Source organism: Sceloporus undulatus, chromosome 2 (genome assembly GCF_019175285.1).
Source record: "Sceloporus undulatus isolate JIND9_A2432 ecotype Alabama chromosome 2, SceUnd_v1.1, whole genome shotgun sequence".
NCBI classification, from domain to species: domain Eukaryota; kingdom Metazoa; phylum Chordata; class Lepidosauria; order Squamata; family Phrynosomatidae; genus Sceloporus; species Sceloporus undulatus.
This window is the reverse complement of record NC_056523.1, coordinates 300,706,087-300,731,086: the sequence shown is the minus strand read 5'-3', so window position 1 is coordinate 300,731,086 and position 25,000 is coordinate 300,706,087. Positions and strand designations below refer to the sequence as shown.

Below are 25,000 nucleotides of genomic sequence, written 5' to 3'. Positions count from 1 at the left end.
GCTGGCTGGGAACTAGAAAGTGATAGGATAAACTAGTGAAGAGAGCCCTCATGAGGCTGTGTTGTTAAATAGTGTTACGACATGTATAGTGTGCCAGGAAACTCTTGTCTCTGTTCAACCCATTGTTGATGGACTGTAGTTTGTTGGTATATTCCAGTTCGGCTGTCTCTTTTCAGTTTCTCTTCCCCTCCCCCCCCCCCCAAAGACTGCTATTCTTGGGTTGGAGGTGGAATGTCAAAAAGATTTAAGTGTTCTGCAGTACATTTTTATGTATTTCCATTCTTAATGTCCAATTTATGTCCATTTATCCTCTGGCACAGAGACTGACCTGTTTGTTAAATGTAGAGTGCTGAAGGGCATTCTTGACAGAGGATGACATATATCAGAGGATGAGCAAGTGAAAGTACCTCAAATGTTGTGAGTGATTAGGTCCTGTGATGATATTTCCTGAATAGATGTGCTGGCAGAGTTAGCATCTGGGCTTGTGGCAAGGTCTTGTACCCATCTCCCATCTGTGTTGTGTTTCCTCCTGTAGGTAAATAACTTTTGAGGAGTGGGTGGCTGTCTCTAGGCAAGTGAATGCCCTTGAAAGGGTAGAATTCTTGTCCATTGATGATATGATCTCTGTTTGGTTTCAGTGGAGACATGTATATGTCCACTAGTGAGGTTCTGCCTTTAGTCTGTTCTGTAATAGATGCATCCTGGGTACCAGTCTTGCCTTGTTGATTTGATTATGATGATTTCATATAGTGGTTACTGTACCTTGAGGAATGCTTGTTGTAATGCTTTGAGTTTGGTGTTCCTGTTCTGTGGGTCTGAGCCGATGTAATTGTATTGGACTATGGATTTGATAGTGTATTCAGGGTGGAAACTTGAGGCATGTAAGTACGTGTAGTGGTCAGTAGACTTGCAATATAGTTTAATGCTTAGATGTCTCTTGTGTACCTGTTACAGTGGTGTCCAGAAAATGAACTTGTTATGTTGATAACAAACTGTATGTTCAATTTAGTACTTGAAAATAGTAATTTGACTTGTTTAAGTCATAAGGCACATAAACAACACATTAGGTCATGAAAGACCTGTGTAAACCATGTCAATGCTGTAAACCATGCCAATCCTGTCAATAAAGACATTCAACAACATGTAAACAAATGGAAATACAGTGCAAATCAATGTAAACCTGAAATCAACACTGCCCTCCAAAAAGCTGTGTCCTGTTTGGCCCTGGTGTCCAGCCTATAACGTCAAGGGCTGGGACCAAATAGCAGCTTTGCAGACATCCTCCAAGGGGACTTCAGTCAGAAAAGAGGAGGATGTCACTACCATCCTAGTTGCATGGGAGTGAATCCTGGCCGGGAGGGGTTTACCCAACAGTTCATAGCAGAGGTGAATGGTACCAGCCACCCATTTGGAAAGCCTCTGCGCAGTCACAGGCAGTCCCTTTTTTGGTTCTGAGTAGCATTGGAAAAGTCTCTTGGAATGGTTCAAACCCGCAGTTTTGTCCAAATAGAAGGCCAAAGCCCTTCAAACGTCCAAGATGTGCAAATGGCATTCGGTGTCGGTGGTTGGGTTTGAGGTCAGGGTTGGTAATACAATGTCCTGACACATGTGAAAGGAAGACACCACCTTAGGCAGGAAGGTAATGTCAGTATGGAGGACAACCTTATCCTTATGGAACCTAAGGAAAGGCTGATCTCTCAGCAAGGCACAGAGCTCGCCTGCACATCGGGCAGAGATGATGGCCAGAAAAAAGACTGTCTTCCAAGTCACCAGCCGCAAGTCAGCTGTGGCCATGGGTTCAAAGGGCTTGGATTGCAGAGTAGACAGCACAGCGTCCAAACTGCAAGCAGGTGTTGGTACTGAGACCGGAGGATGGAGGTTGTTGCAACCCTTCAGGAAACTCTTCACCAGAGGGTCCCTGAAAAAAAGAAGGTTTGCCATCAAACTGGAAATGGGAACAGATGGCAGAATGGTAACACTTAATGGAAGTGAGGCACAGCCCCGAATCCAAAAGTGTCATCAGGAACTCCAGCACAACCAGTGTCGACACTCGGGATGAAGAGAGGCCTCTCGCAAAGAGGAAATCCACAAATTTCTTCCATTTGGAAGTGTAGGACTTCTTGGTGGCCAGCTTCTGGGCAGCCAAGATCACTGTCCGTACCGAAGGGGGCAATGAGTCTAGGGACGGAGCCTCCACGCCACCATTGGCAGATTATTGATGTCCGGATGATGGACCCGGCCGTCCTGGAGAGTGAGAAGGTCTTGACCGAACTCAAGACGGAGAAAGTCCTTCTGTGAGAGGTGGAACAGGGACGGAAACCACGGTTGTCTCGGCCACCAAGGGGTGATCAGGATGGCATCTGAGGGGTCCTTTGTCATCTTGGAGACCACTCTGGTGATCAGCCCGAATGGAGGGAAGGCATATTGCATCTCTCCTGAGCAAGCGAAGGCGAACGTGTCTCCGGGGGAGTTCTCGTTGCGCACTCGGGAACAGAACTGGGGACAGTGGCTTTTGAGAGCAGTCGTGAAGAAGTCGATCTGGGGGGTAGTGGTGGAAGACCTGCTGAGTTGATCAGCCAAGTCGTTCTCCTCTCCTGGCAAGTGGATTGCTTGGAGCAGAATCCCTCTCGGGATCCACCAGTTCCAGATGCGGAGCGTGATGTCGAGCAGGGTCTGTGACCTGGTGCCCCCTTGTTTGTTGAGGTAGTACATGACTGCTGTTGTCCGTCAGAAGTACTACCTTGCTGGAGAGGTTTGTCTCAAAGGTTCTCAAGGCCTTTTCCACAGCCAGCATCTCGAGGGCATTGATGTGGAGAGCCTGCTCGTCCAGAGACCACTTGTACTTTTTTTTAAAATGGTTCTTTATTCATAAACTTGATGCAAGTTTACAGATTACCATACACTGCTAAATAATTCTGCAATGAAAATGAAACTCAATAAAAAATAAAACAAAAAGCAAGCCAAGTGTTCACCTGCCACTCTGCTAGTCCATTAGGATATTAAAGAATCCAATAACGTATTCAGAGTTTTAGCTTCAGGTTTTAATTAAGCTGTAGAAACACTTGCAGAATTTGGCTTCTGGTTTTAAGGCTGCTAGCAGGATTTGACAGGAAAAGTACGTCCAACTGAATAAGGAAGGAAGGTGGATGCCATCCACAGTTCACCCTAAAAGGCTGCACAAAACTGTCTTCCATTAGGCCAAATATTTCTATTCTCATTTTCTGAAATAATAATAATAATAATAATAATAATAATAATAATGACAATTTTTAAACAAAACAGCTTATAAGACCAAATAGCCTGAAGCCAAGTGCTTCAGCTTTAAAAAGAAAATACAAAATTTACTTATTTAAAGGGGCAGGGTGAGCCAAGATATCCTTAGACGTCTAAACAACAAAAAAAGTGCATACACCCTTGTTTTGATCCCTGTGAACACAAAGCCCTACACAAATTCAACCACCAAAAATAAAATAAAAACCACACCTGATTTTGTTTCAAAGGTAAGGCAATGATAGAGCAGTTACCAACCCACAGTAGTTACAGATCCAGATTCCTAAAAAAAGGAAGAGCAATTCCCCATTAGTTTTTCAACAAAACCATGGTCATGACTATGGTGACATTTAAAAAAACTCTGAATCAAGAGATACCTGGGACTTCCTATGGCTGCACTTCTTTAAAAACCTTTCCCCACCGGTCTCTGTGACTTCTGCCAATTGCTCTTGAAGCTCATTAGTCTACAAACGATTGCAACAACCCGTTAATAGAATCAAATGCCTAAAGAAGGTTTCTAGTATTTTAAATATCTTCAAGCTTTTTATACTTATGGCTCCTTCTTGCAAAAGGAGATACAAGAGCCAACAGCTAGCAGAACAGCCCAGCAAAAGTTGATGTCCCAGTGGATATGACTAGTCACAAAACTCTATTGGCACAGCCTAGCTCTGCTCAGGCAGCAAGATAACTGGAGAGGATTTCTGTCCAGAAACAGTTCGTATCCTTAACACAGCCATGGGGGGGAAATGTTTTAATGGTTTAACATTACAGTTCTCCTATATATGTCATTACATTTGGCAATGTTACAAATGCTTTCAACTTTCAGCCAGGAAAAAACCCAAACAAACCCAAACATCCCAATTTAACAAGACCTGAAAAACTTTGCAATATATTATCAATCTAACTTTATTTTAGCTGGGTTGGCTTTGAATAAAATATGTTGCTGTTCTCTGCAGTCTGCAGAGTGGGGGGGAAAAGTCAAGTGCATACAAAAATTGGCTGAGGAAAGCTCCTATTCACTGGTAGTTTAATAAACCGAGGGTATGGTTTTCAAGGAATTACTGTCAAATTAGGGAGGACCGCTATGCTTAATCCAAAAGGACAATATAGGAAAGTCTTCTTAAACTGTCCAGTCCAAGATATCTAACAGAGGAGCAGAACTGTATGGCTGTAACTTATCCTGGACGTGTCAGTCTTCTGATTATCCACTAATTGTCTATTAGCTAGAATCTTCATTATGGCTGTTACAGGGGCATTCATAGCTTGAATGTGTGTTGGAAGGAATTTTTAAAGTTGACATTGGTCCAAAGTATATGAGAAGTCCACAGTGTTAACCATCCTCTTTTGGAGGCGTGAACCAGCCATACATACCATTTTTCTCATGTAACTGTACTAGAGATTTATAGGACTGCTGTGCTCTTGCTAGGTTATATTGGTTCTTATTTGCTCCAATCTGTATTCTTCCTTTTCCTTTGACTAGTGTGGCATTGATCTGCATGATGACTAATTCTGTGGAGTAGGCACTGCTCCAACCCTGTTTAGTAAGAAGTTCCATGCATAATGCACCTCCACCAAGAACATACCTTCCAGTAAGCACAGGAGCCACCAACCTCACAAATGGAAGGTCAAAGGGGAAATTGTCCTTAAAAGAGAAATTGAGCAAAATATATTCTACACCTTATTTTTCTTTTAAGACTTGAAGATCACTGTGCAACGGACTGTCAGGATCAACCTTTAGAAGTTTTACATGCCATTCATACAGGCTGTCATTTACGAGTTCCACTGAGTAAATCCATTTTTTATAACTCTGTGACCTATATATATCCCTGAGTTCTTTCATAAGTTGATCTGAAGCCTGGACAGACCCAGAAACTGTGCCATTTAGGTGGTCTTGCCTTTGATTTTTCCGGATTTTTCCCAGAATGGCCAGGTTCTCTTTTTCAATGCCATCATCCTCGGACTTCTTCCCATCGACTGGTTCTACTTCCTTCATATCATAATGATCCATGTCAATGTTTTCACCCATGTCTTCTTCCTCCTCCTCTTCTGATGTAACCTCTTCAGTTGTTCCATTCTGGCCAGTAGGCAACGGCTGATCTAGCATTTCAACATCAGGATGCTGAGGAAGATTGTATAATCTGCAAAGGTCACATATGAACCGTTTCAGCTGTTGGAGAAGCAGAGTATTGCTCTTTTTAATATCCTCTAAGTGCTCCAATACTGAAGTCAAGTTGGGGTCATCTGACTCCACGAACCATATTGGCGATGAAGAAGGGTAAGATTCCGTGATGTTGCAGTGAATGCTGAGCGGCAGAGGAGTTGAAGGCGGCGGGGGTCCACTGGGCCTGGCGGCGGGGCCCTTGGTGGCCGAGGGAGGCGGAGGCAGGCCTCTGGAGGAACTGGCAGTGGAGCTCGTCCAGCTTCCAGGAGACGATGCGGAAACGCTCATGGTCCTGACCGAAGATGGACTTCAGCAGCTTCAGCTCGGCCTTCAGGCCTCGCACTGAAGAGGAGGAAGAGGAAGAGGACGGCGACAGCGAGGAAGACATGGCCCTCTGTCGCCGGGCCCCAGAGCATTGCCTGCCGCTTCCTCCACCCCTGGCCTGGATCCGCGAGGAGGGCGGGCTCGCCAAGGGCCCGGCCCCTTCCTCTACGCCCTCCTCCTCGCCCTCCCTCCCAGGCCCAGGGACTGGGATGCAGCCGGAGCCTCGCACCGCCTCACGCCCACCCAGGCGTTGGAAAGCCAACATCACAGGTGGAGAAGTGACCGAAGCTGAAGCTGGTGTATGACGTTTGGCATGATGAGGCTTGGAGCTGACCAGTACCGATGAGTCCTGTCTGGATTCGGAGGAGGCAGCATGCTCCTTAGAGACCGACTGGGAGCCCTCTGGAGTCTTAGTGCGTGCCTTCTTGGCGTGGGAAGAGCCATGAGGAGAACCATCTCCTGAATTCAAAGGCCTCTTCTTGGAGAATTAGGAGTTCAAATCCTTAAGGGAGCTTGTATCCTTTGCATGGGCCGAAACCTTTTTGGAGCTCAAGTCCTTGTGTTTAGCCTTGTTCTTCTTAGAGGACTTAGACGTGGACTTTTTGAGTGCTCCTTCGGACCCAGCAGCCCCTCTCAGACAGTTGCACTTGGCTTAGTGGTGGAGCTCTGGGCCACAGTGGCCGATGCCGCAGGTACCGACTCTGATACGGCTGGTGCAGAAACGGAGCAGGAGGCTGACGGAGGCAGGAGAGCCTGTTGGTACAGGGCAGCCTTAAGGTGGGAGTCCCGATTTTTCCTCACCTGCGGAGTCAGGGACTTGCAAAGAGCGCAGGTCTTGGGGTTGTGGGCCTCCCTGAGGCAGAGAAGACAAGAAGAGTGCGGGTACTGGCTGGGAATCTTACCCTCGCAGACGTCGCACTTCTTAAAAGGAGCCGGAGACATCATAGCCAAATCACAATCCAAATTGTAGTTATTGAAGCATGCAGAGAATGGTCAACAAAACACGAGGGGGTCAGATTGAGAATGGTCAAACAGTCCGAGGTCAAGAATCTCCAGTGAGAGAAGCAGAAGTCACAGAAGCGAAGTTCCTAAGCAGCTTGTGCGGCAGAAAGAAGGAACTGGGGAAAGAGTGGGAATGCAGGGGACTTATAAGGGATGGCGGAGCTACCACCAAAAAGTTGCAAAGTTAACTTTGCCCAGTGATTCTAGAAGTTTTCTGAGCAGCACTGCGCAGGCGCAGTACAACCCATTTGTATGATTCGCAGTGACCACGAAGAAGAAATGTTATTACCAGAAGTGAAGTACCTGTAGTTGTGTGAGAGAACAAAGTGGCAGACCTTGATGGCTAGGTCTGTTATGGCCCCATATGGAATGATGTTTCTAATAGTTTGTGGTACATTCTTGTGTGGGATACCTGTATATAGGGATTCCACATCCATAGTGCGTAAGATGGTGTTCCCCAAGAGATTGTCAATGGAATGTAATTTCTGGAGGAAGGCAGTAGTCTCCTTCAAATAACTAGGAATGTTAGTGCTATATGGTCTAAGAATACTGTCAATCTATCCAGAGGCATCAACAGTGTAGTGATCCATCTGTTGGCAAAGGGAAAGTGAACTCCTGGCGCAGTCTGGACCTCCGTATCGGCAGGGGTTCTTTTCTGCCCCCCCATACCAAAATGCTTGGGACCTCAAAATCCATTATTTTCTATGGACCCATGATGTGTACATGACCACTTTGGTGCAGTTGTGTGCACGCACCACCATTTAGGATAGTGGAATAGGGCCACCAGTGGATGGTTAGCCCACTGATAAGGAGGGCTGACTGTATAGTCAATAAAAAAGACCAGATTCTCAAAATCAGCAAGATATATCAGATCCTCAGAAGGAAGGTTAGCAATACCTGACCTTAAACTTTGCTTTCATGCATTTCACCTAAGCCAATTTACCCAACTTATCCAGGAAAAACATACCACAAAATAGGTCAAGTCAGAAATACATAAAAGTGGTTCAGCAAAATTTGACCTTATATTTTCCAAACTCATGATGAATTGGACAAAAGTAGTACAAAACCTGTTTTTTCTCCAATTCTTTACACATCTGGAAACCACTGATGCTTCCCATATCAAACCCTTCCTCTTGCATCTCAAATTCTACACAACAGATAAATTTGCATAATATAGGAAATGGAAAATTTGCGGGTGATACATGATTTTTGACCTATTTGAGAATGGCACACATAAAAAGATGGATGTGCTAACAATGGCATTAGCAGAGACTAAATCAAATTGGCTCTAAATGTCTCAAATTATCTCCTTTGCTTCTCACCTAATGTCAAGAAGGGGATACCCTTGTCTCTTTAACCTTTTATGAATCGATCTGTATGGAAGACGGACAACAAGACAAGAACAATGCAGTTAACAATTACAAAAATTCTGGTAAGTACCTATCGGAAAGGGAAATCTGCTTGATTTTTCTTTTGAACTGAAATAGATTTAAAAATTTCAGAAACTTGAATTTGTTTCTCTCTCCCTTAGAAATTACATTCAGCTGTAGAGAAGGAAGGGGTACTTAAAGTTGTTTATAAATGGTGTTTAACTTCCTTGCAGATATTGAGAATGGCGAGAAATGTATTGCCGCGATGTTAGAAAGGGTGCAGGTTCTTAGGCTCATACTTCACATATGGCTGGAATGTCCCAAGATAAGAAAGTTTGCGGATAATATTTTAATCCAGAATTACAGTATTACAAATCAAACTGTTGAGTTTTGCCCAGGCCTTGTATTGCTAACCATTTATAGTAAAGACAACAGACTGCTGAAGCACTGAACCCATTCATCATTACAGTATCCAGAATGGAAATAGCAAAGTGCTGAAAAACAGTAGATCTTCAAATTATCTTCAAACAAATAAATGAATCAGTCTTTATTGATTACATCATTAAGAATATACAACAGTTGAAACCTCCATCTCATTAAACTGTTGGAAAGATGTGTTGGCCTTGATTCCTTATCTTCTATGTAAGATCCTCATCTTTTATGTAATAATGTCCAAGGGGCTTTTCTTGGAGGTGTTGCTTTCATAGAATTTAATGTACCTTTGAATGTACTCTTTGTGCTATACTGTGACTATTCATAACAGTTTATTGATTAACAATGAAAGCCTTTGATTTGTTGATTTTTGTTAATGGCTGTTTCTCTTGTTATTATAACATTCTTTAATAAAAATTAAAAATACAAAATAATCAAAATAAATTAAAATAAATTAAAATAAAATATATGGAGGTGCTGCTTTCCACATCATCCTATGTCTTTTATCTCTCTTGATGGAAAGTGCATAGTTCCGTCTTGAAAGGCTTTTATAGTCCTGGTAAAAGGATCTTTACTTTAAAAAAATGCAAATCATATTTGTGTAGAATGAAGTAATGGTGGGGGCATTGGTAATGAGTGGCAACATTTGATTGCTGGCATACTTTTTGAGATGTGAAATTGGTAACACAAACGGCTAAAAGTTATTCCTTTTTTCCTCTTTATTATAGAACGGTCACAGAATCCTGGAAATATTAGCTGTGTTTTTTACTACTCTGAGTCTATTAATTACACACTTACTTGTCACTGGATTCCCAAAAAAGAAAAACACATGGAAACAACCTACATGCTCACAAGAAGAGAGTAAGCATTAAGTAGATGGCTTTAATTGAATATAAAAGCGAGTACATGCTTTGCTTTATAGATCTACATTTTCTTGGGCAAATGTATCAGGTGAACTTAATGATTTCAGACATATGGGTTATCATGAACTCAGCTGGAAAAAGTGCTATTACAGTCTTGTTTCTGCATAGAAGAGGCAGGCTAGTCAGCAAACAAATAAATGAATACAATTCTGACATCAGAAAGGGCAATATTTAGAAGCTAGTGAAAGAACACAATGTACAGTGGTACCCCGGGTTACGAAAATAATTCGTTCCGCCGCCGCGTTCGTAACCCGAAATCCTTCGTAAGCCGAAAAAGCCATAGGCGCTAATGGGGAAAAGCCGCAATTTCGTGCGAAATAGCGCCGAAAAGCACCAAAAATTTTTTCGTAACCCGAAATAACCTTCGTAACCCGGAACAGTTTTTTCCTATTGATTTTTTTCGTAACCCGGAAATTTCGTAAGGCGGTGCTTTCGTATCCCGGGGTACCACTGTATGAAGAAAGGATGTATCCATCTCACCAATCATACCATTTTAAAATGCCACTGCTCATTCTAAAAATATCTATTGATACAGCGTTGTATAGAGTTTCAGTACTTATTTATTTATTTATGGTTTTCAGTTGGGGGAACCAGTAGGGTGCATCAAGAAGCATTAGTCAATCCAGGAGTACTCTAATTAATTGATGTGCCCTCACATTCTTACTACTGGGCATCAAGAGATGGGAGCAGAGCCCTTGGTTTTTATCTGGTAACAGCTGAGCCCTTTCACATTTCTGACTCTGGTCAGCTATACACAAATCCTGATTTAGGAAATCTATATTTTGATCTGTGGTGGTGGTTGAGATTGTTTTAATTGTATTAGCAATCTTGGCTTGTGGGTGTGGTGTCCTGGAATAGACACTGTATAGAGGGTATTTTTCTCTTCCTGCTGCAGACCTCATGCATCTTTGGAGCGAGGAGAAAGTCTATAATTTCTTATTTCAGAGCAATACTATCCAGATCTTTAAAGTAATCACATGGGCTATCAGTTAGCTTAAAAAAAAACTCTGAATTTTTACTAATTCAGGTAAATTAGTAAACACCTGAATGAAATCCCAATACATATTGTATCTAGTTTTGTCCCAATATCCCATTGTTTTCTACAGAAAAAAGCATCAGATGTTTTAAATCTTTCCATTACAACCCATGAGACTTCAAAGTATTTACATTTTACCATCATTGTTGTTAAGTCTTATTTAATTAAGAAAATTATACCATTCTTTCCCAAATTATGTTGAACCTAGGAGGAGCACTCCTGGATTGTGTCCTAAATATAAACTTTTCAACCATTTTTTTCAATTTACTGATTTAATATTTTTTCTCATATTTTTCAGTTCTCGTGGTACAAATAAGAGTTCCTGTTTCAGCAAAAATGGTTCATGTTCATTGTATGGTGTTCCGTATGCTGCTTCTTCTTGTGTTGAGCTAAAGGCAGAAAATGAGAAGGAAGTGAAGAACCGTGTACTCATTAAGCCTGAAGAGATATGTAAGTTTTTAAATAAATAATTTATGCCAAAAACAGATATTATACAGGAGACATAGACTCTGAGGATGTGTGCTTGGGTGTGTGCTGGGTCAACCAGTTCTTATGAAGGTCTCCCTCAACAGCAGAACCAAAAAATTCTGTGCAAAAATGTCCTGAAGAGCTTTATTTTTCTAATATGAAAGAGGATTGTTCTCTGCTTTCCAACTTCAGAAGTTGTGATGAGTGTAGTGAAAAGCATGTTGAAAAGCAGAAAACAGTGAGGAGACAAGCTGCAAATGCTCTGAGATGGTCAATTGTTTGTGCAGTATTATTTTAAAAAGCCCAACGCATTTCAGCCTTCTTCATGGGCTAGAGACAAAAAAAACCTATATATTATAAATATTGAAAGGACAAGGCAACGCTAAATCAACTAGAACCCATAAAAACATTAAAAAATGTTATTTTTCGTACTGTGGGCCATTGGTACCCACTAGGTTTTGGTTATAGGACCTCCATGGATACCAAAACCCATGGATGCTCAATTCCCATTAAATACAATGGCACAGGAAAATTGTGTCCCTTAGATAAAATGACAAAATCAAGATTTGCTTTTCAAGTATGTGTGTGTGTGTGTGTGTGTGTGTGTGTGTGTGTGTATAAATGTTTTCAAGCTGTGGATGCTTGAATCCATGGATATGGAAAGCTGAGCTTATTACCCTTCAAAAGAAATCACTGGGGTTGAAAACACTCTCTAAAACCCATTTAAAATGAAACAAACAGGTCAGGTAAGCCTTGCATAAGTAAACAAAAACAAGAGGCCAGTTGAAGTCTACTTTCAAAATGCATTAAAAGAATACTTTCTCCCCCACTAGCCTCTACTTTTCTTATGATTTCTGTTTTGGTGAACAAACTTATAGATCCTGACTCCAGCTATTCAAAGGATGAGAAGGAAAAGAGGGTTGGGTGGACATAAAAAGATTTTGTAAAAAATAGAGCTGCCTTGTTAGGGGATTTGTTAACTGAGGCATGCTTTTATATATATACAGTAATATAATCCTAACTTACATTTCTGACACCTCCACTTAAAAAAATCAGGTAGATCAGGTGCCAACTGTGGCATGTCTGGGAGCTAGTTTTCTGCCATAAAATATAAAACAAAAACTTCTGGTTTTGCAAAACAGACAGTTTTTGATGGTTAGCGTGGGTGGATGGGTTGCGACCTATTAAAAAATTTGATCGTCATTTCTGGAGGCTTCTAGGGAAATAAGTTCATCTCTTTGGCCAGTAAAAGGAGATCTGGGAAGTCTGGAGATGTCAAGGGCTGCAAAAACAACTTTGGGGACCATTTGTGGCCCAAGGGGCCCATGGCTGTAATAGATGATGTGAAAGATCTCTTTGCCTAATACCTGGAGAACTACTTCTAGTCGGAGAAGACTGGTTGACTAAATGAAGAAATGCTCTGATCAACTTGATTCCAACACACAGGACACATAAGAAGCTTATTTTCTCATTCCTCCTACACTGTTGATAATTTAAAACTCTACCTTGTTTAAGTAGATGCTAATGGAGATCTAGATTGCAAACCTAAATTCAAACCAATTAAAACAAGCAGAGGTATATAAAACAACTCTGACAGCAAGGAGAGAAAGTCTTAAAACAATATGCTTCCTTAATTTGAGCTAGTGTGACCAGGCAGGGCTCCTGTAGCTTTAAAAGTTAGCAGATCTTGGCTCAAGAAGACATAGAATATTGAAGAACCATATTTGCATGTCTCCTCCATCACCACTCCCCAAACACACCTTATGAAGATTTTCATACCAACGCTTAAACACTGGTAAATCGGCTCTCAAACATTGAGGAAGTGCATGTGTGTGAAAGCCTGACGCGCTTTCTCAACATCAGGGAATCATCGTCTCCCTCTAGCATCACTGAATCGTTTGGGGAGAGGGAATTTCCTCTGAACAGAAACATTGCATTCAGAAGAAATTCCCTCTCCCCGAATGATTCAGTGACACTAGAGGGGAGCCAATGATTCCCTGACAATAAGAAAGTGTGCCAGGCTTTCACACACACATGCTTCCTCAATGCTTGAGAGCCGATTTACCAGGTATGAAAAGGTTCTATATTGGATGCAGATACCTGTAGAAAGTGGGGGGATGACCAGTGGAGAAGAGTCCAACCTGTTTTCTGTAACTGCTCTCAACACCTTCATGTCCAGTAATGGAGGTGGATGCTTTGCCAGTATTTCCCATGTTGCTATCCACTGGCCAGTAAACAGCCATTATTTATTTATTTATTTATTTATTTTTCTTTGTTTGCTTTGGCTACATCAGCTGAGAGATGGGTTTTTTTTGGGGGGGGGGGGGGGGAATTAGGAAGGAGATGTACCATAGTTCCATCTGGCAGAACATCTTCCTCATCCAGGATTTGCTAACTTAAAACTGCAGAAGTCAGTATTCGGACTGCTGACACTAATCTCAGCAGCGTCAAACCACTAGCTCTCTTTCTTGTTTATGTGATAGGCTGATCATTGAGAGGGTGTGCTGGCTAACCCCACACATCAAAGGGTCACCTGTCACACTCTTTTTTGCAGTTCCCAAGAAAAATCCATTAGAAAAATTGTGTCATCTGCAACTGGGAATCACCTGAACATTTGGTACCAAACCTCTGCTCTCACTGCACCATTCCTATGTGACAAATGGAGGGGATTGGTTGGGGGAGAATGTAAGTGTAATAACTGTCAAAGCTGTTTATACTACTTGCTGCTCCTGCTGCTTCTACAAGGAGTTATCCCTATTTCTCTATATAGTGTAATTTAAATTACTTAAAGTGCAACTAAGTTGATTTAAAATTAAATAAAAATAATTAAATTGAGTTGAATTAAATTGTGTTTAATTAATAAAAGTACTTTGTCTGTCTTAAAGAAACTTTATATGGGAAGGATAGCAAGAACTATAAAACGAAGAATGGGGAACATTTCTGCAATTTTAAAAATAGAAAGGTGAGGGCTTCCTTATTTTCCCATTTTGAAGAAATGCAGCAATCAGTGTCAGATTTGCGTTCCTGGGTAATTAAAAGAATACTATTAATAATTTTTTTTAAAGAAAAAAAGAGGTGAAAAGGATTCTATAATTGAAATCTCCGGTTCCATTAGGTCTGAATGAAGACCTGGATTTACAGTCCTTATTATAAAAGCATTATAGAAAAATTATAATATTATAACTAGCTGAGTAATTGCTCTGATAGATTGCACCAGAAGTACTTGTGACTAATTTCAGCACATGTCTGTGTTTTACTGACTGTGTGGAATATGTATAAATAACACTGCCAACTGTCTTGCTAATACTCACTGGTCCAGACTTTTGGAGAGTGTTGACAACTCCAGTGATTTTTTTGAATGGTATATATATGCTTTAGATATGAAAAAGTAGTACAGTTTTATACACTTTAATGGAATATGATTAATTTTGTGTCGTCCGGTCTTTTCTGATATTTATAAATATGTACGTGTATGAGAATGTGGGCTGGCAACAGCTGACCCAGAAGTTAACTTTGAGTTGCAGTGGATAGTTCATTGAAATTCTTGGCCCAATGTGCAACTGATATTTAAAAAGAAGGGGGGCAGATTCTGTGCTGGGCATAATTAGAAAAGGAACTGAAAGTTAAACATGCCAATATATTGAGGAGACTGGGACGCTCTGTGAAGTTCCGATCACGAAATGGCAAACATAATTCCTGACTTCTTTTGTGGTAAGAAATTGATAATCTGTCCATTGATCTATAAATGTTAAACACTGTTCATTCTACCTCTTTTTTATTTCAGTAGATTACTCCTTGGTGCTACCACTAGATAGGTGGTACAGTTTGAGGGTTGAAAGTCTGAAAGTGTTGTTTCTTAATTCCAGTGAAACCTGATCCTCCTCAGATAACTGAAGTAAAACCAATTGCAGGGATGAAACAAATGCTAAGAGTTTCCTGGAAAAGACCTCGCAAGATACCAAAAGGATCTTATCTAAAGTGCCAGATTCACTACACAGCAGCAACAAAAAATCACACAGTAAGATGAATTTTAATGAAATTGCAAATCATCGAACTCATAACTATTGGTAGTTTACATGATCTACAACAGATATTGTGACAAATTCTGTATGGTATGCTTATTATAGTAGGCATGTTATGTAAAGAAAAAAAACAACAAAATTTTGTTTTGAAAGCACCTGACATTCCCATTTTTCAAAGCAGGTTCATATTGTCTAATAATGACTCTTTATCATCTATCTGGGTGACATTTTGACTGGATTCCCATCCTGAAAATAGTGTTAGTTTAGAAATTTTCACCTTTTTGCCTGATGTTGTACTATTTCACAGTCAGTCTCAAACATTTCTGCCATCTCTCCCCCCCCCCCCCCCCCCCCATATTTTCTTATTTGAGAAGAGAGGCTGTTCTGCTGTTTCTCTTTGAATTGTATCTCTCTAGGGCCTAGGTGAAACATGAGTATCTGATTTTTCAGAACAGTAAGAATAATTTGAGTTTTAGGGTTTTGCACTGAGAGAGTGAAGCCCCTTAAGATAAGAGTGAAAGTCAGTTGTTCAGTGGGTCCTTGGTATCCGCTGCGGTTTGGTTCCAGGACCTCCGGTGGATACAAAAATCAGTGGATGATCAAGTCCCATTAAATACAGTAGCATAGCAAAATGGCATCTCTTATATAAAATGACAAAATCAAGGTTTGCTATTTGGAAGTTATAATTAAAAAATATTTTCATGGATGCTTGAATCTGTAGATACAGAGGGCCAACTGCACTAGTGTTATATGCACTTTGTAGCAAAAAATTGGAGTTCTCTGGGCTGCTTCACATGCTATGTGGCAGCTGCACTAGTTGTCGCTGTACTGGTTTGATACAACACTTGCTGCACATAAAGAGTAAAAGGAAGATGAAAGAGTCAGTGAGGTTTTTCATACATGGGCTAAGTCCCTACATCCCCACACATATAGCCTCTCTATGCCATTTGGTGGCTTGGGGAGGGCAGGGGGCTTTTAAGCAATGTGCAGCAATGTTTCTTCTGCTGGACACTGGAAGCCAAACATTCTTTTCCTTCACTTAATACCTAGTTGTATGTCTTCTTTATGGTTCCAGCTACAGAAACACATACAGCCTTTCTTCTCAAAGAAGAAAATATTGGGGGGGGGGGATATGGCAGAAATGTTTGAGACTGACTATGAAATAGTACAACATCAGGCAAAAAGGTGAAAATTTCTAAGCTAACACTATTTTCAGGATGGGAATCCAGTCAAAATGTCACCAGTTAGCCATGATAAGTTGTCCCAGCACCAAGGAGTAAGTTGCATGGACTGGGCAGTGCTGTGGAAAAATGTGCTGGATGCTTCCATCTGCAGCAATAAAAAATGGGCATGTGCAGGTGCATAATGCATATGTTGACCATAGACCATAGAGTCAAGCTGGAGGACCTAGAAATTCCTAGAGAGAACATTGCTCTGGGCATTTGTAGGTCCTCCAGTGCACTTTGATGGTCAGTGTATGGCAGAAGTTGACCATAGAGTCACGCTGGAGGACCTAGAGATTCCTAGAGAGGTGTTCTCTAAGGTTTTAAAAAAAGTTTTTTATTTGCTGTTTTCCCACTTTCATAGGGTCCTGTAAACCAAGCCAGTGTGGAGGGGCCATGGTAGTTACAGTTTTCTCAGACGATCTCAAGAAAACCCTTAGATTCGCCTTAGAGTTGCCATAAGTTGGAAATTACTTGCCATAAGTTGGAAATCTGAGCTGTATAGGGGCTAGAAATGAATTTTAATGTTTTGGGTGTAAAATGATAAGGGATTATATTTATATTTATACTGATTCACTACTATATATATGGACAGGTTGCTTACCTGTAACTGGTTTTTCAAGTGGTTATCTACAAATTCACACAAATGGGTTATTCTGCACCAGCACAGTAAGCTTTGGAATGTTCTGGACTCACTAGGGAAGACTTTTTGGTGGTGTCTCTGCCCACCCTCTGTATGTCCCTAGTCTTCTCACCCTTTCTCAATTCCAAAAGGATGCTGCCTAGTAGCGTAGAGAATGTAAATAAGCAGGACACGACTGAAGGGAGGATGTGCAGGATTTGTGTGAATTCGCAGATGACCATTTGAAGAACCACAGTTACAGGTAACAGCCTGTCTGTCTTCTTCGTGGTCTATGCGAATCACACAAATGGGTTAGACTAACAAGCTTCAGTCAGTGGAGGAGGGAGTGTCATGAAAACCATGTAAAAATTTCAAAAAATGTGAACAACAATAAAGTTTACTTAAACTGTGACCCTGAATGTTGTACATTCTTTTTGTTTGTTCTCATTTGCACTCTTATGCATAGAGAATAAGAAACATGCAATGGAACAAATTTTAATGTAAACTAGAAAACAACACTGCCCTCTCAAAAACTGTATCCTGTCTGGCTCAGGTATCCAGGTGGTAGTGTGTAATAAAGGTCAATGGCTGGGACCAGACAGCAGCTTTACAGACATCCTCTAGGGAAAGGCCACTCAAGAAGGCAGAGGATATTGCTACTGCCCTGGAAGAGTGAGCTCGAATCCGAGCTGGAAAAGTCTTCCCCGACAGTTCATAGCACAAATGGATAGTGGCAGTCATCCATTTGGAAAATCTCTGAGTGGAAATAGGGTCTGAGTAGCATACAGTCTCTTGGAACGTCTTGAACCCGAAGTCCTGTCCAGGTAAAATGCCAGTGCCCTTTGGACATTGAGGGTGTGCAGGTGGCACTTGGTATCGGAAGCTGGGCTCAGGACCAAAATAGGCAACACAATAGTTGATATGGAAGGATGATACCACATTAAGGCAGGAAAGTGATATTGGGATGGATCATCACCTTGTCTTTGTGGAAGCTCAGGTAAGGCTGGTCCATATGGAGAATGCAAAGCTTGCTTGCACATCGTTCCAAGGTGATAGCCACAAGAAAGGCCTCGTGCAAAGGCAGGATAGCACCAGTTACAAGCTCCATGCCGGAGTTGGTACTGAGGATGGAGAGTGTAAATTATTAAAACCTTTTGGAAACTTCTTAACCAAAGGGTCTTTTAAAAAAAGGCCGGTCATCAAACTGGTAGTGGAAGATAATAGCAGCCAGATAACACTTCAGAGAAGACAGGGAAAGACCCGAGTCAGCTAGGGTCATCAGAAAATCCAGTACATTCAGGGCCTGAACACAGGATGGAGAGAGATCTTTTTTAGCAAGGAAGTCCAAAAACGTATTCCACTTGAGGGAGTAAGATTTCCTTGTAGAGGGCTTGTGAGCCACCAGAATGACAGTCCGTACTGAGTCAGGTAATTCTAAGGATGGATTCTCCATTGGATGAGAAAAAACGTGTCAAGGTCCGGATGATGGACTAGACCGTCGTGGATTGTCAGGAGATCAGGACAGGGCGGGAGTCTGTAAAACTCTCCAGGACAGATGTAGAAGAAGGGCAAACCACGGCTGTCTCGGTCACCAGGGGGTGATGAGGATGGCGCTTGAGAGGTCCATTCCCATCTTGGCAATGACTCTGGTGATGAGTGGGAAATGGGGAAAGGCGTAGGCATAATTAAATCCATTGGAGTTGTCGCACTTTAATTTCTTTGCTTTGCTGCAGCCCCACACTCATGTTGGGGCATTTATATGCAGGAGTGAAAATCCACATCCTGAGTTCTGTTTGCTCTGGTTTTTAGCCCTGGAGCGCACCTTCAGTGCAGTTTCTGCGTGCTTTGGAGGTGTTCGTCATCTAAACACCCCACCTTCAAAGCAGTTGAAACCCACTTTATTTTGCCTGTCTGTTCCACCCCATTATTTACTAAAACAATATTTTCTCCGTTTTTAGGAAGATGTATTTATAAGTGACAGAGAAGAATATAATCTCACAAACCTGTGGGATTTTACATACTATACTGTTGTTCTTCGGTGTACTCTTAATGAGTCGAAGGTTTGGAGTGAATGGAGTATAGAGAAAATGGGAAGAACAGAAGAACAAGGTAAGCAACAATAGACTGATGTTTTAAACAACTGTTAATTTTTAATTTGCCAATGCCAAAGTTTTTCTGTGAAGATTAATCTGGTTAGAGTTTATGTTTTTATAAATGTTTCCAAAAGGTTCATACAAAATAATGGCACCTACCATAGGTAACTTGAAGGCATACATGCACACCCTGTATAAGATTTATGGTCAATTGATGTAGCTACTCTTTAGATGGATCAATCTAATGAATCAGTTAGTAAATGGTATACAACTTTATGAAGTGCCATAGCAGTGGGGAAAATTGGATGGAGAAAGGGTCTCTACTACTGAAGGAATGACACGCACACATACATATATACAGGAAGGGAAGGAGGAGGAAGTGGACTATAGCCGTGGAGAACACATATTAGAAGAAAGAGCAAGTTGCTGCTTTGAAGAAAGAAGCTAATGCATAAGAAGTAGTGGGCAGAGAGGAAAAGGCCAAAAATACTAAAAAGTAAAGCATCAGAAATCACAAAGTAAAAAAGACAAAGTAAAACTATTTGGTGGTGTGATTCCCTGTGGATTTTAGATATTATATTTTAAGAGACTAAGACTTAAATCTAGTTGCTGGTTCAACTAGAGCAGACCCATTGAATCAATGCGACCATCTTAATGTTTTTGTGAGATTCATTGATTTAGTAGACATATTCTACCTGGGATTAGTGATTAAGGCCTAAGTATCCTTGCTATTAATGTAAAATGAAGCAAACTTGGTCTAAAATACAGATCTGACCCTTTATCAGAATTGTATATCTCTGTTTTTGGAAAATTGCCATTGTGTTTCAGAGCTGTAACCTTTAAAAATACATACATAGTTGGAGATTGAATTTAAAAATATAGCTGTGTTAGTGTTGATCAGTATGCAAAGGGATCTTGTAGCACCTTTGAGACTAACTGAGAGAAAGAAGTTGATAGGATAAGCCATTGTAAATTTAAGTCTGTTTCATTAGATGCATGGAGTGAAGTGTCTAGGAGCAGACCTTATAGCTATGAATGATCTGGTTGCATATGTGAATATCAGCAGACATGCACAACTAGTGGGAATGGTGATGGGGTGACCAATTTTAAGGATAGTTGAAGACAAATGCAGGAAGAAAGATGTTGCCTAAAGCCAAGGTGAGTAGATAATGATATGAATGGTGTAGTGAGTTATTGGAGTGTAGTTTGATGCTGGCTGGAAACCAGAAAGGAGATGGGTTACACTGGCAAAGAGAGTCCTCATGCAGCGGGAGTGTTAACTAGTGTTATAACATGTGTAGAGTGCGAGGAAGCCATTGTCTGTGTTCAACCCACTGTTGATGGACTTGAGTTTGTTGATATATTCCAATTCTATTACAGTGCACCCACGCCATGTGCGGATACATTTTACGCGGCTTCCAGGGTATGTGGAAGCCGCTTGGGGAGGGAAACAATGGTGCGCGCGCCCATGGCGCACACACGCCACTCTACCACATGCACATGCCCCATTATATCCTATGGGGCTTGAGCATAGGCGGATTTTCCCATATGTGGGAGGATCTGGAACGGATCTCTCGAGTAAGGAGAGGGCCCGGTGTATTTCTCTTTTCAATCTTCCTTTGTAGGATTTTTTTGTTCTTGTTGTTGTTGTTTTTTTGTTTGTTTTTGTTTTTTTTGTTCAAGGTCTGCTGTTCTGAGGTGTGAGATGGAATACCCTGGAAGATTAAGTGTTCTGATACTCTTTTTAAATGTAGTCCCATTCTTAATGTCTGATTTATGTCAGTTTATCCTCTGGTGCAGAGACTGGCCAGTTTTGTGGGTGATGTGATGCCTTGTGATAACATTTCTGAATAGATGTGTGGGCAGAGTTGGTATCTGGGTTTGTGGCAAAGATTTAGGTAGTGTCTTCAGGATGGAAATTTTAGATGTGTAAATATGTGTAGTGTTCAGTGGATTGGTGATATGGTGTGGTGCTTAGATATCTGTGGTGTAGCTGTTATGTGGTGTCCAGAAAGTGAACATGTTCTGTTGATAGTTCCAGACTGAGATTGATAGTAAGGTGGGAGTTGTTGAAATTTTGGTAGAATGTCTTGAGTGAGTCAGTCCTCTCTGTGAGTCCAAATTGTGAAGATACAGCATGACATAGTGGTTTGAGTGTAGGACTATGGCTCTGAAGACCAGGGTTCAATTCCCAGATCGGCCATGATACCCACTGAGGGACCGTAGGCAAGTCACATGCTCTCAACCTCAGGGGAATGCAATGGCAAATTTTCTCTGAACAAAATCTTGTCAAGAAAACACTGTGATAGGGTTGCCTTAGGGTTGTTGTTAGTGGGATATGATTTGAAGGCACACAACAACAATGGCCTGTTACAGACAGGCCAAAATAAAGCTGCTTCGAGTCACTTTGGAGGTATGGTATTTCAATGATACATGAGTCCTAAGAGTCTGAAAGCTGCACCAAAGCTGCACTCCAGTCCTTAGGACTGGAGGGTGGCTTTTGTGCGGCTTTTGGACTCTTAGGACGCATGCTTCATTGAAATACCATGCCTCCAAAGTGACTCGAAGCAGCTTTATTTTGGCCTGTCTGTAACAGGCCAATATCAACAACAAAACCTCAAGTAGAGGAGAGGTTTCTGGTGCTCCAGGATCCCTTTGTATAGTTGGAGTGCTGATGCTTGGTGATGATGTGACTATCAGAACTGAGGACCCTACTATACAAGCATACTTTGCATACATGCATGAAAATCCTACGGAAGCATTACACTAACATAAGGCTCTGTTACTTGATCCCTGCCACTTTCTTCATACTCCCTTGGAAGCTGGAAATAATGGCAGTGGAAGGGGAAGACTTCAAAAATATGCCACCTGTTTCTTGAGTACCTAGCTTCAAAAGAGACCACCAAGGCCAGAAGGTACAAGCAGGCTGGATTGGACAATGACTTATATCAGGACATAGGATTTATCTACATACACCAGCCTTTTCATACTGCCTTAGCTCCATAGACTCATTGAAAGACACTTGTGAAGTGTACTGAGAAGGGAATATACTACTAACTATCAATATTCAGATTTGAACTAGTATCTTGCACAACTATATGCCAATTTATAAAGCCGTTTCATTTAGTCTGGGAAAGTGTGGGCTGCACTGATGTTTTTATAATTTTTACTTTGCAAAGAATAATCAGACAGGAACGACCTGAGGATTGCTAAGCATTTAATCATAAAATTTATTGAGTCTTTTCTGTGCACATTTGCTAGAGGAGATATTAATGGACTACTTCATAGCAGCTAAAGGAGCTGTTGAGGGATACAACAAAGAATCACTTATGTATGTATGCTTCTTCTTGCTGCTGAAAGACAATAGGATACTATCCAGCCTGAATCAATGTAACACAGGAGTAGCTATCTTAATGGGGTTGTAGAAGTACACAGTCCATGCATTTTTCCTTTCTGTTTTTAATTCTATTTTAATAGCTCCTTTGAGGGTAGACTTGTGGAGAGTAATCGAATTTGATCAGCACACTGAAAACCGAGTTGTACACCTTTTATGGGAGGTAAATATTGTCCTATGGATACATTGAAGTTCTTATTTCTTCTGGCTTAATGTCTGGATGGAGAATATACTGTTACCTTGCCTTATTTCTCAACATACTTACTTCTGGAGCCAATTCATTAAAGGCTGGCATTCTTATATTGGAGAGTCATTCATCCTTGGTGGCTTTATATGTAGAAACTACTAAAGTGGCAACCCTAACTGAATAACCTTGATTATTTTGATTTCTGAATAGATTTTTCTACTAATACCTTGCTTTTTATCAGTTAATATTTGGTTTCATTCACTGAATTCTGTACAATGAATTCTTTGCTTTTGATGAATAAAGGAGGATTTCTAGGTCAAATCACATACTGCACAGCATGCTGTTAGACAATTTTTCTGTTTCACTTTTAAGCACTCAGGGACTCAGTGTAGATTGGATCTACCATGCATAGATACGTGAGGTTTCAAATCCCCTGGTCATTTTAAAACCTACCCCCACCCCAGTTATGAATTGGGTGACAGCAGAAGAGGATAACAGGGAGGGATGAACAAGAATGAATGTGAGCACACTGGATCTGTTCTCTCTTCTGCTCATGAGAATAGATTGCATTGGAAATCTGTAGGGCTTGACAGAAGAGCGGCTCCATGCCACCCATCTTTGCCCCGCATAGTTGCCACAGCAACCAAGGGCACAGCAATGATGCGCTCCCTCTTGGGAGCAAAAAGAAGCTGCCAAAAGCAGCTTCCTGTTATTGTTATTATTAACCTTTATTTATAAAGCACTGTAAATTTACACAGCGCTGTACATACAATCTTTTTAATTGGACGGTTCCCTGCCCTCAGGCTTACAATCTAAAAAGACATGACACAAAGGGAGTGGTGGTGGGGAAGGGGCCTCTCTAGTAGGATAATACATATAAAATACATAGCAATACAGGAAATGATTCAATAAAACAGGCAAGAAAAGAGCATCAAATAGCAAGTGACAATTATGCAATGCCTGGAAACGCTGCTCTGAACAGGATGGTCTTCAACTCCATTTTGGAAGGGGTGTGATTGGCGCACTTGCGCGCCCTGATGGCATCACTTCTGGCCAGGGCAGTTTAGGCGCTGGCCACGCTTGCACCATCATGGTGTTGCCCATATAGATGGGCGAGCTGTGATGGGGGCATGCTGGCAGACTAGGGCTTCTGGGCATGTAAATACCCAGCCTCATCTAGCCATAGTTCGCCAGCAGGACGGCGCAAATCACCCATCTCTACTGCCCCTGTGACACCTTGCAAGCGAGATGCGTCTGCTTACTTACACTACGCTCCTGTAGGAATGGGGGGATTATATTGTCTTTTGCTTTGTCTTATTGAACTGAATTTTTATTTCTTTGGTTTCATTGTTTCATTGTTTATTGTTGTTTTGGGGACTAAATAGATTTGCAGTTTGTTCCTTGGATGTTTAATTAAAAACTACATGACTTTCAAAGTTTGACTTTTATTCCCTAATCACCTTGCCTCTTTCATAGAATTGTTGGTCAAGGAGATGGGGTTCTGATCTTTTTAACCTTCCCTTAATTTTCCACTGTTTATTTCACCATGTTTTCATAATATAGAAACTTCGTTAAGGAGGGAGACAGAATAGCTGCATAATATCATTTTATTGGGAATGTTAAGTGAGTTTTATGAAATAAGACAATTTGCATATCATGATATAATATTGTTAATGATAACAGGATATTGTTGTAGTTACCACAGGCAAAGGACTTGTCTGTGGAGTGATTATGTATGTCTTTATTCAGATAAGTTAATATAGAGATGCAGCTTTCATTACCTCTATTCCTTAATCAATAAATGAACTTCTCACCTCCAACAGGAATGTAAAATATTCCCATGTTCAGGACTAGTGAATGGATATAGAATAAAATATTTTACCAAAAGCAGTGATTCTTTAAAATATGCAAAAAACACTAGTGACAACAGTGCCACTCTCAACCTTACCAAGGAAGCCTATATAATCAGTGTTACTGCTTTTAATGAAGCTGGAGAGTCTCCTGAGGCTACTTTGAGAATTCCACCGATACATGAAGAAGTAATGGGTGAGTTTAGACAGTCACTGGACGGTAAATCCATCAATCCTAAGATGATATGTCTTGCCTCCAATGAAAGGAGTCATGTCTTTGTATATGGTGCCTTGCAGAAATACAATATTTAGCTCCCTTTTCTTTGTTTTTCTTTACTTAGCTTTTAGCCAGAATAAAAACCTTAGCACCATCACATTTTTGAATATCCTGTGGGCATCAGGTGGTAACACTACCAAAACTTCCAGGTGGGGAAAAATCACAGCAGGTGATGTATACTCCTACAAAACTTTGAATTAGTTGCTGGCAAATGTGAGCTGAAGGATCAAGTTGCACTTATGACCTGCTGGCAAGTTTTCTATACTCATTTGCTGATATGCTTCTGGGCACAATTCAAAGTGCTAGTTATGATTTATAAAACCCTATATAGTTTAGATCCAGGTTA

General features: G+C 41.1%; 2 protein-coding genes across 11 annotated transcripts in view; one reads left to right on the top strand and one right to left on the bottom strand.

The window, feature by feature from the left end:
* IL31RA (interleukin 31 receptor A) overlaps positions 1–25,000 on the top strand; it is a 55,143-nt gene that overhangs the window by 6,779 nt on the left and 23,364 nt on the right. For 6 of the 10 annotated variants that reach the window (XM_042453766.1, XM_042453763.1, XM_042453765.1 and 3 more), the window contains exons 3-9: positions 8,091–8,189; positions 9,288–9,420; positions 10,817–10,968; positions 14,853–15,004; positions 18,812–18,962; positions 22,424–22,503; positions 24,351–24,573. In XM_042453766.1, coding sequence (XP_042309700.1) covers positions 8,091–8,189; positions 9,288–9,420; positions 10,817–10,968; positions 14,853–15,004; positions 18,812–18,962; positions 22,424–22,503; positions 24,351–24,573 — 990 coding nt within the window. The remainder of the gene's footprint in view (positions 1–8,090; positions 8,190–9,287; positions 9,421–10,816; positions 10,969–14,852; positions 15,005–18,811; positions 18,963–22,423; positions 22,504–24,350; positions 24,574–25,000) is intronic. The other 4 variants (XM_042453767.1, XM_042453769.1, XM_042453770.1 and 1 more) reach the window with 2 other exon arrangements.
* On the bottom strand, positions 4,601–6,697 carry LOC121922517 (ubiquitin-conjugating enzyme E2 Q2-like). The gene is given in 3 exon segments (XM_042452050.1): positions 4,601–5,647; positions 5,649–6,233; positions 6,557–6,697. Coding segments are annotated over 3 exon segments (1,773 nt in total).